The sequence below is a fragment of the Populus alba genome, chromosome 6 (genome assembly GCF_005239225.2).
Source record: "Populus alba chromosome 6, ASM523922v2, whole genome shotgun sequence".
Lineage (NCBI taxonomy): Eukaryota > Viridiplantae > Streptophyta > Magnoliopsida > Malpighiales > Salicaceae > Populus > Populus alba.
Window position 1 is genome coordinate 17,403,451 of NC_133289.1, and position 12,010 is coordinate 17,415,460.

The 12,010-nt window shown below is 30.2% G+C and overlaps 1 protein-coding gene across 2 annotated transcripts; it reads right to left on the reverse strand.

Moving 5' to 3' along the window:
* Positions 1–3,909: 3,909 nt before the first annotated feature.
* Positions 3,910–7,744, reverse strand: LOC118043785 (uncharacterized). Of its 2 annotated transcripts, none has more exons than XM_035051857.2 (9): positions 7,558–7,744; positions 7,366–7,416; positions 6,685–6,706; positions 6,186–6,300; positions 5,828–5,860; positions 5,300–5,425; positions 4,709–4,815; positions 4,551–4,622; positions 3,910–4,447 (listed from the first exon to the last, which is right to left on the reverse strand). In XM_035051857.2, the coding sequence occupies exons 1-9, from the start codon at positions 7,699–7,701 to the stop codon at positions 4,062–4,064; spliced, it is 1,056 nt and encodes a 351-aa protein (XP_034907748.1). In that variant the 5' UTR covers positions 7,702–7,744; the 3' UTR covers positions 3,910–4,061. The 2 variants fall into 2 exon arrangements, with proteins under 2 accessions (XP_034907748.1, XP_073266373.1); XM_073410272.1 differs by having other exon boundaries at positions 6,681–6,706.
* Between the last annotated feature and the right edge of the window lie 4,266 nt (positions 7,745–12,010).

Below are 12,010 nucleotides of genomic sequence, written 5' to 3' on the forward strand. Positions count from 1 at the left end.
TCTAGTCCGACCAGAACAGACACTGTTCACTCAACAGTGTAGCGTGAACACTGTTCATGCTAATTAATTTCATCAATAGTGCGGAAAAAGCAACATTTTCTTGCTTTTTCTTTTCCATTGTTTGGAATGCAAAAATGCTATGGGACCCATGAACATTAAACTATGATTTTTACTTTACGAAACAAGTTGCATCTACGTTTTAAACAAAACACAGACACAACCTCTTAAATAAATACTCTCTTAATTTCATCATGAACCAAGAGTCATTGGCAGGAAAAACAAAAGCAGGAAGGAAACAAAAAAAAAAATACCTTTAAAGGAGACAACAAAGCAAGAGAGGTGTTCGGGAGTGTGGTTGAGTTTGTTTTTTAAAGTGATTCTAGTTTGAAAATACATCAAAATAATATTTTTTAAAAAAATTATTTTTGATATTAGTACATAAAAATAATCTGAAAGTACCATAAAAATATTGATTTGAAGTAAATAAAAAAATTTCAAAACTTTTAAAAATATTTTTAAAATATAAAAATAAACAGCCTCTTAATATTAACAGATCAAGTGAATGTAAAATAATTTTAACTACTAGTTCACCACTAGGGCTACACACCACTGCAGCAACATTTTAAGAAAAAGAAAATTGTAACACAACACAAGATTTTTACTAAACAAAAAAGAATATATAGATAAATAAAAAGGATAATAAGATGCAATTAACTTCCTCAAAATCAAAGCTTGAATTGAAAAGTCCTCTACGTGTGGATTATGAAGAAGAAGCAGATTAGGTGAAGGGAATAGGGGATTAGGGGAAAAGGAAGCCATGCATGTGGATGCTTGTTTTGTGAATTATTAAAGCATATCTTCTACAGCTCTCATAAAAATATAAAAATAAAACTATTAAAGACGGTTTTAAAATTGGAAATTTTTTTTTTCTTATATAAAAATAAGTCATTTGTTCTTATAGAAACTCTACAATATAAAAATAAGTGTTTTATTATTATACAAACTCTACAAGTAAAAAGAGAGTTATGTTTGAATTAAAATTATTTTGAAGAAAAAAAACAAATCTTGAGATAAAATCACACGATTCCATCTGTTTTTTTTAAGATTAATAATAAATAAAATATTATTAAATTTGCTCTCCATGCACATTTTCTCTTTAAAAAATATTTTATTTGTTATTAATAGATATTTTATGATTAAACAGATATATTTACACGAATTTATCTTAATTAAATATTCTTACATAAATATTGTATTCTATGCAAACTATACAAGTAAAAAGACTGATGTTTGACATAAAATAGTATTAAAATTGTTTTGAAAGAATTTAATTAAGATAAATTCATGTGAATCTATCTGTTCAATAAAAAAAATATTGATTAATAATAAATAGAATATTTTCTTCAAAGAAAAATGACAGTATGATTGCCGTGAAAAAAAATTAGTATGAAGACAAAAAAAAGTACATGGAGGGAAATTTAATAATACTTTACTTATTATTAAAAAAAAAATTTTATTTCTTGTTAATAAATACTTTTTTATTAAAAAAATAGATGTATGTAATTTTATCTTAACTAAATTGTCTAAATTATTTCCTTCAAAACAAATTTAATTCAAACATTTTACTTGTAGAGTTTGTATAAGAATTGACCATTTATTATTATACTGTAGAGTTTTTATAAGAATAAATTATTATTTGGTATAAGAATAAACTTTTTTAAATTTAAATTTTAAAATTGGCTAAAGAGAGTTGTAAATGTTATTTGTGATTTCCGAATCATGATTGCTATTTATAACTCTTTAGATTGTATTATTTTTAAAATATCTTTGCAATGTAATTATTTTGGCATTTTAAAATCGATCCGGGACACAAGACAAAATTTTCCTTTTTTTTTTGCATGGTTAAATTACAATGATGCCTTTGGAAGAGAGAGTTGAGTTTGCTTGCTATGAAGGGGTGTTCCTGTCATTGTTATGTATAGTTAAATTATCATATTACCCTTGGATTCTGGAAAAAAAATTTAACCAATAATGAAGCTTCCTTTGCCTTTTCATTTTTCTAGGTATAGTTAAACGGACCAACTTACCTTTGAGCTTATTTTCTCAAGCTTAGGGTCAAATAGTGTTTTAGTTATTTCATAAATGGTATTTTTTATTGTTTTTTAGGGTGGGGTAGGGATGTTCTAGTCTTAAAAAAAAATAACAAGTATTGACACATGCTGAGAATGTGTCAGCGTGACAGTTATTTTTGGATGACACGTGGTTGTTTCTAACGGTTAAAAAAGCTATTTTGAGATTGTTTTAGCTTCATCTCGGTCTTTCTTCCATGGATATATGAATCTTATACCAATAAAAACTTTAGTCCAGAGACCATTTATTTTCTTCTTCTTCTTTCTTTCCTTTTATTCCCTCGGTCTTCACACCTTGTCACTTGATTTTACAAATTAGCCCCTAACCTTCTATTTATTTTTTATTTAGTCCCTGTTCTTGTGGTTATGATTTTTTTTCTTTGAAATAATTCATTGAATTGGATTTTATTTATTTATTTCATCTTGATTCAATTTTTTTCTTTGTCAAAGTTGGTCCCTATTTTTTTAATTACTATTTTATATATATAATCTAAGATAATTTTTGGAGTTGTATTTTTTTGGCGATTCCACATCCATAATTTTTTTTTCCTAATAGATTTTATTCTCATTCTTTTTTATTATTGTGTTTTTTTTTCTTTGCAAAATTTTTCATAATTTATATTTGTTTTAACTGATTTAATTCTTCAATATTTAATTGATTTGAATTTGAGCTTCTTAGTTAAGCCCGTATCTAAGATCTCATAAGTTGCTAGCTTTGAAAATTAACCCGGCTTCATGAAGTTCTGCCCTAGGATTGCTTTGGTTTTTTTTTTTATTTGACTTTTTTTATATTTTATCTTTCAATATTTATTTAATTGGAGATTGAAGTCTATTTTTTTATTATTTTTTTATTTTATTAGGTTACCCTAGGTCTTTTTATTTGTTATTTAAAAAAAAAAATCTTAAAAAAAAATTTTTTTATTCTTAGATTAAATAGAATTGATTTATTAAATATAGACAAATTCTCACTTCATTTTGATTTTTGATTTGCTTTTTTAGAACGTTTCTCCAGTGACCCATGCGTTTTCTTCTTATGCCATCTTCCAGAATGTTGGAGTTGGGTTTGAACCGTCTTAACAAGGTTTTTTTATTATTATTTATTTTTTTTATGATAGACAATGTCCCCATGAAGTAACAATGATTTTTTTTCCTTTCTTTTCCTTCCCGGTATAATATAGGTTGCTCATTTATTTTATTTGATTATTGCCTGATGTTTTTTTTACTTTTCATTGTTATTATTGCCTATAATTTAAATCAAATTATTAAATTATCTAATTTTATTAAATTAGTCAAGTTAATAACTCGAGTATCAAGTTTTTCCTCATTGAAAACATTGTCAGCTACATACCTTTTTATGTACACAAATTTTTAATTGACTTGGGTCACTAATACAGTTTTTGTCTAAAAATAATTGGAGTATCTCCCTGAAGAAAGAAAGGTTGGTGGCATCAAGAGTGAAGACATTAAAAAGACTGGTCGACCTCATGGACCACACACAAGGAAAACTCTGGCTATGTGTATCATTTTAGGACCAGATGATATGTAAGGCATTTTCGGCCCCGACAAGATCCGACCCATCAGGATCCATGCAAGGAAGTTCAATATCAATACAGCTGGAGGAATGATATGGTCAGAAATCTTGGCGAGAGAAGGTGGACATTTTTTGAAAGGTCTACTGGACGCCAAGCCCAGTTGATAGCTGGATAATAATGGGCCCATTTGGCTGCCAAAATGTCCACAGAGAGAGAGAGAGATGGAGAGAGAGAGAGTAACAAGTCAGTGTCAAAGCCAGTACTGCAGAAATACATTTACTCCATCAGATTATTCAGAGTGTCAGTGAGAAAAGGCATTATCTATCTTGCCAGGGAGCAACAGGCAACAATTCACAAGCGCTGAGTGGAACTATTTTGTAACATTCAATTACGGACAAAGCTAATTGCCACGTTGAAATAATACATGCTCCTCTTCTATAGCAGTCTCATCTTCAATAACAGAAACCCAGGTCTCTGCAATTTTATCCACTCTCCCTTCCAGAATCTCCACTAAAGTGAAGGCTCGCATTGTGCCTCTAGACCCTGGGGAAAACACTGAAGTTTCGTTGTTCATGAAGTTTGTGTTGTCAGTTCCTTGTCCAGCAACTAATCTTCGAACTCGAGGAACGATGGCCCCATTCAGGTATATAGTCTTGTCAGCACCAACCACAATCATTTTCCGAAGACCATTTCCATATGCTAGCTCTTTATGCATGTGACCAAACACAACCAGGCGAATACTGATCTTGGTAGTCTCTTTTAGATGGGATATGGCTTGTGCTAGATCTGTACATGGTAGAGTGAAATAGTTTTCCATAATACAGGACAAATAAATTGCATTTTGTGTCTGTAACAGAAGATACTCATATGACCACAAGCAGCTCAGTACCTGGATCACCATGGTCACCACCTCCAAAAACCCAATCTTTCCCGCATATGTCATTCAAGTTAGAACCAAGGCCTGAAAAGAAAGACCAAAACGTGTCATTAAAAATAACCATTTCTTTCTAAACAACTAGTCTGGAAGTAACTTTGCCGGTTATACACCTGTTGGTCCATTATGTGCAAGAAGTATAACCATATGGTCTTCTGGAGTGCCCAAAGCAGCATTGTAGATTCTATCAGCACTTCCATCCATGTCTTGGATTCCATATCTGAAAGAAAATATTTTGAACTTAATTTTTGGCTATATGGGCCACAATAAGGTCAAGGAAGAGACTCGGGTTTTTCTGAATCCAAGACAGGAAGAAAAGAAAATTAAAAAAAAGAAGAAAAAAAGAAGAAGAAGAATGAGGCTCCACACCACAATCTCATCCACACAGTACAGAAAGTTGATTCTTTTGGTTATCTGCTTGTACAGTTTTTCATGATTACATCACCAAAGCAGACAATAAAGGAAGAGGATAAGGGGTTATATAAGAGTGAGGCACAATTGAATATATTCGTGTGAAAAAATCAACACAGTACCTTACAAGAAACAGTTGAGAATGTAATGAGCTCGATACATTTATGTCCCCAAACCTTAAAAGTAGTATTTTGGTTTTCATTTTTTAATAATTAGAGATGCATGTAGCAAAATGAAGAAAATAGAAAGGTTATAAGAATGCATATTCCTGTCACAGAGATAGTAATACAAACCTTGCAGAGAGAAGACTTCTCCGGAATATCTGCTCACCACCACAAGAAAATGGCCGTCCACCAACTACACTGACTTTTAGTGTAGGGAAATCTAATCTCTTGTAAGCTACATGCTCTTCGCCAAGACTGCTTGTTGCAGACAGAACATTTCACAACTGAATTTCATTTCAGTTTTGTGTGCATGATATGTAATGTGCTAAAGGAGAAACATTTTCTATATTTTGTTGTCCCCATTACATGTTAGTTACCATAGTGTGAGATTATATAAGTGACGGGACATAAATAAGTGAGCTGCCAGCAGGAAAAATGTGTATATTCTCATATTTACAGGTTAAAAAATAGGATACATTGAATCAAATACAGAAATAATTGAAATGGATACAGCCACAGGCGTTCTAACCACGAAATATTTTAGAGAACAATGAGACAAAATAATTAATAACCAAATATAAGCAATTAGAAGGAACGACAAGATAAAAAAACATGACATCCTGTAATTTAGCATGCTTGCAGACAAGTTATGCTCACCATTCCAGCTGACGTTGAACACCATCCTTCCTCCTAATATTCAAATCAAGGAAACCAATTACAAATTTATGAAGGATTAGAAACTGCACTTGTATTATTATTTACACAACACAGTTGGTGATGGCAAATCCTATGGCTTGCCTAAACAACAGGACTCCTAGTCCCAACAAATCACATTGCGTAAAATCACCAGCATGAATGCATGTGGATATAAACAAGCACACACACCAATGCAAATAAATCTTTTACAGATGAATATTCTGCAAAGTATATGACAATTCTTGAAACATTACTAATGTTTAGAATCTACCCAACATGGATACTGTTTAAGCATGAGGCAACAGCAGAGTTAACTCACTTTCCTGAAAAATGTTGAGTCTTCCATGAATCGTGGTTTCCTAAGATAACTACTTTAGGTAAATTAAGATCCGCAATGCTTTGGACAAGTTCCACATTCTCATTACCAAAGTCACCTGAAAATAATCAAAGATACATGTTCAAACAAAGTGAAAAAGATGACTGAAGGACAATCACTAAGAGTAGAGTTTCCAGTTATGTTGCATATGCAGAGTCAGAATGGCAAGACCACACGGAATGTGGGCTGAGATTTTAGATTATCTGATTTTGGTCAAATTAATGGACATGTACAGAATGTGCTAGACATTTGTGAGCTGCGAGGAAATTCATGAAAAATTGGTGACCAGCAGGCACACTGGTCCTTTCTAAAACAGTCACAAATATTTAGCTCACCAATTGCAACAGGATGAAAGGTTCATGAAGGCACCATAAATAAAAAACTATCCAGGCCAAGAGTGAAACAGACAGATAATGAAACAAAGAGGGAGAAGAAAACCTGCCTGTGAAGAGCACCAGATCTGGCTGTATTGGACATGCAAACACATGTTAGATTCACTAAGAAAATCCATAAGCAAAGCGATGAGTTCAGAAAGCTTAAAGAATTAAACCGAACCCAACCCCCCCCCCCCCAAAAAAAAAAAAAAAAAAAAAAAAAAACTGGACACAACTAAAAGAGTAAAGTGCCCATACATATATAGATACAAACATATCAGCGACCTATTGTTCTCTCTCACAACCGAAAGCTCCTTTTATCCATTGAGGGTCGGTCCTTTACCAAATATGATAAAATTCACGAATACTAGCATCCACTGTCCGCTTTAGAAACTCCAAATTTCACTCTGAATAATCACACTGAAAACCATTTTTAAGCAAAACACATCGCCCCGAAAAAACCCATTTTTTCAGTTTTAATTTCCCCTAATTTCCAAACCAAAAACTGCTGGCATAATATTATGATAACCAGAAGCAGATTGAGCTTCAATCATATCAGAAAAACCCATTTAAGCACTTCCATTTTCTTATAAACGAGATTAAGAAAACAACATTAATTTGTTTGATATTTTACACTTAATTAAGCACCATGAGTAACTCGATTTTTCTTTTCCAAATCAGTAAGCGATGAACTAAAAAAATGCTTTAATGAAGACAAAAAAAAAAAAAAAAGAGGAAAAAGAAAGTACCTGCAAAAGTTGAAGTGCTTTTGAATCTTCTTCAAGATTCCAATCATCATGCTTCGATTACCCAACAACAACAACAAAAAATTTAACACTGCATTAATTTGGCATGTAAATAAGTGAAACTAATTAAAAAGTTAGGGTTCCTAAGGCTAAAATCCTAATAAAAAATGCAAGCTTTAAGGAACCGAAACCCACGACGTCTCCAACGACTGCTATTCGGGCGGAGGCTGCCATTGAGGAGGAGCGTACGGTGGTCGGGTCGGGGGACGAAGTGGAGCGGTGAGTAGTGGAGAGAAAACAGGGAGATGGCGCGTGAATTAACGCGCTTAAGCTCATCATAACCTCCGCCCTGTTTTCGCGCGCTAATATACCGGTAAAAAGAGCTGACTAATTTTTTTTAAACTACTGTTATTGGATTATTGAATAGTGAGCGCGTAATTGACGAACTCGATGGTCTCCACGTCCTGGGGAGTGCCTTGTGAACCGTTAGATTAGTATAAAAAGGATTAGTTTTATATATTTGGAATTAAGTTCCCCGTTACGATTATGAAGGCTTTGACGTACAATTAGTTTGACTTTTGCATTAATGTACTTCTCCTCTCTTACATCAAAATTATTGCAAGACTTTTGACATCCATTTAGTTTTATATATTTGGAATTAAGTGCCCCGTTACAATTACCGAATGCGACCACCATTTTTTCAAATATTTTAATAGTAATAGACGGGCAATGACTTATTGCAATAATGATATTTAAAAACACTTAGCCTGGTAACAATAATCAAAAGATATTAACTGGGCTTGCAATGTTCAGTATGAGAGTGGGTGGTGCGCGTATAGTCATCATAGTTTAATTAAATCTCTAGATTTGTTTTTTAGAGGTTACTATTTCGAGTCTCATAAATCTCAAGATCACTGAAAGATTTGCATAGTCGTTAACTTTAGAATCTATGGGATTAAGTTCGAGGTACACGTAAGTTGACCTGGCACCCGCGTTAATAATATATATATATATATATATATATATATATATATATATATATATATTAAATGAGAACTTAGAGTTTATATAAGTTTAAATTTATAAGTATATAAAAAATAAAAAATTATGGTAAACATGCTTTCAACATAAATATATTAATAGATTTCTAGCATACATGCTAAGAAATATATTCAAAGTTGCAATTGCTATTAATTCAAAGTTATAACATGCATAATAATAATAATAATAATAAATATATATTTGAATTAAAACAAATGAGTGTGCTTACTTGTTGATGTACTTCAAAATAATAAAACTTTTGTTGTTATGAATGATAAATCATTTCTCGTTAAGATTTTATTACTCCTTACTTTGTGCAACTAAGATATATTTTTTTAACAAGGTTTTTGAACCAATATTGACTTTAATTATCTATTAATAAAGTAAACTTAAGCTTAAGATTTGAAAGGAAACACAAAGTATAAAAAGAAGAGAAAAATGCTACAAATGAGGTGAGGAAAAGTATGTAAATATTTGAAAAAAAAAATTGTAGGAAACTCTTCATTCACACCCTCTTTATATAATGAATTTTGAAAGTTAAAATGTTAGAGAATTAATTATGGTAATAATCAATATTAATTCATATAATTATCAACTTTGAACTAGCCACCATTAATCAAGGATTAAATCTGAACATAATGGCTATAAATATGAATTCTTAAGTTGAAGAAATTGTTTAGATTTGCAAAAAATGCTTCTAGAAGAGGCTGATAACATTAATAGGCTCAAGTTCAAGTTTCAGGTGGTAAAAAATAATCTTTTGTGGCTTTAAATACTATTTTATAATAAACTCTAACCTAGACCCCGGCCTGACTCGAAGCACGAGCATGAGTTGGGACAGAATACATGTGTGTAGGTTTAAGCCAAAACCCCACTTTGTTTAGGATATCTTTCTTCTAAAAGTTTTGGTGCTTTTGGGCACAATTTCAACTTTCCAACTTCTCACTTTATAAATACCAAGAAAATTTTGCTTATTTTTTATATGGGATATAGCTTTGTAGAGGGTTTGGAGTTTCATTAAAATAAGTCAACCAAGGGTTCCTTGAGACTAATTCCTCATTCATCTATAATTCATTTAAATTATGTTAATATTTTGTGTTAAAGAACTTATGTTGGATATTAAATTTCAATAAAGTTTTAACCTTGAAATTAAGTGAATCCCATTTTTAATTTGGCTTCAAATATACTCGTTCATTATATTTTAACAAATTTTCCAACAATCCCACACATTAATGGAAATTTTCTAAGCAATTTGAAAATGACTCAAAGATTTATCGAGAGATACTGATTTTTACTACATAAGGACAAATAACTTTTGATTATGAACCTTCCTTACTAAAATATTATTAAATTTACTCGGTTAAATAGTAAACATGATGTCTTGAACTATTCAACGTTTTATGTAAACCAAGATAATAGTACTTACATAGTTCTCTACCTAGATGTTTCTTTTAATTCTCATTGTTGTGTTCATTTTAAGTTTGAACAACTTTCGAATTCATGAGTGCTTTAAAGAATTCATCTTTTGTTAAAATTCTTAAATAAAAGACTATGTTTCTCATTTATATATATGATCTTTTATTAAGAGTATTATGTTATACTCTATTTGATGTACCAATATATAAAATTATTAAGAGCACAACTCACTCTTCATCACACTACAACTAATCCATATTTTATTTTAGGAATAAATAGGAAATAATATGTTTATACTGCTACTGAGAATGTTATATGACTTAGTTTTCTATCTGAATATAGAGATCTCGAGATCTCCAATTAATAGATATAATTACTATCATTATACTCTTTTATCTTTAAAGGCTTTAATCACATTTCCCTTGATAAATTATACATAAGCTCTCTTGACAAAACTTTAGTTAAAGAATCCATAATATTTTTCTTTGACTTTACATAGTCAACATAAATAATTCCATTCAAGAGCAAATATTTAACAATATTATATCTTTGATGTATATGTCTAGACTTGTCATTATACATGCTAATTTATGCATTTCTAATTATTAATTGACTATCATAATGGACACAAATAACTACAGTGGTTTTGGCTGACATAAAATGTCCTTTAAGAAATTCTAAATCAATTTGGTTTCCCATCCAACTTTATTGAAAACAATAAACTTTGATATCATTACGGATCTTGCAATAAATGTTTATTTAGAGAATTTACATGACATAGCTACTCTAAAAAATATAAAGATATACCTACTTGTGGATCTTAAATCTTTAGAATCGGATATCCAATTAACATCATTATACTTTTTTAATATTAGTAGGTAACCAATATAGTGTAGCCCATAGTCAAAGGTATACCTCAAATATTTGAATACCCTTTTTATTGTCTTTCAATGACCCCGTACTTAGATTACTTATAGATTTACTTAGTTTACTAACAAAGTAAGCAATATTAGACATTGTGTTCATAACATGCATTAGGCTTCTAATTATTCAAGAATATTCCAGCATATTTATTTTCTTACATCTATTCTTGGACATATGTATACTTATATCAATTGGTGTTTTGATAGTGCTTTTATCAGCTCTAAAAAAATTATCAAGAATTTTCTTAATATAATAAGATTAAAACAAGATTAATTCATCAGATATCTTAGAAATTTTTATTCCTCATATGACATTGGTAATATCTAAGTCTTTCATGTCAAACTTGTTAATTAACATTTTTTTAGTAGACTTAATCATGTGATCATTATTTTCTAAAATTAGCATTTTATCTATATAGAGTCATACACTGATATAACATTTATATGTATTTTTCATATATATAAATATATTTATCAACTTTGTTTATTCTGGAACTTATTTCACAATATAATCTTATCAATTTTTTTCATGTTATTGTTTAGGTGCTTATTTTAAATCATATAATGATTTGTTAAGCTTACAGAACTTTTTTTTCTTGTTCATTGACAACAAACCCCTTGCATTGTTCTATGTAAACCTACTCATCAAGGTCATCATATAAGAAATTTATTTTTACATCTATTTGATGTATTTCAAGTTTGTTAGTAGTTGTAATAGTTATTAATGTTTGTATAGAAGTTATTCTTGATATAGGTAAATATGTGTCAAAATACTCCACCCTATCTTGTTGTCTAAATTCTTTGATAACAAGTCTAGCTTTATATTTGTTAATAATGTCATAAACTTTTATTTTTCTTTTGAAGATACACTTATGGTTTAATAATTTACTTCTAGAAGGAAGATGTACTATTTCTCATATTTAATTATTCATAAAACATTCAATTTTATTATTGCCCATCTCTTTCTAATTATAAGAAGTTTCTGCATAGGATATTTTTTCTTAGCAGGTTTAAGGTATATTAAAAAATGAAGACAATATAAAAGGGAGAGTTGTTAATGCTGGATTTTGTTTGGAATGTGTTCCGTTGACCATTTGATGAAAAAAAAAGAAAAGGTATTTACTGGAAAAAAAAACCTGCCATGAACTAGTCACAAGTGTGCTGGTACAAAATAGAAATTTAAAGTTGGAGCTAGTTCATCTTTGTTTTAGAGTTTTAACTATATGTTGTTGCTGCTGATGTGGTTCGGATTTAGATAATTTTTATTG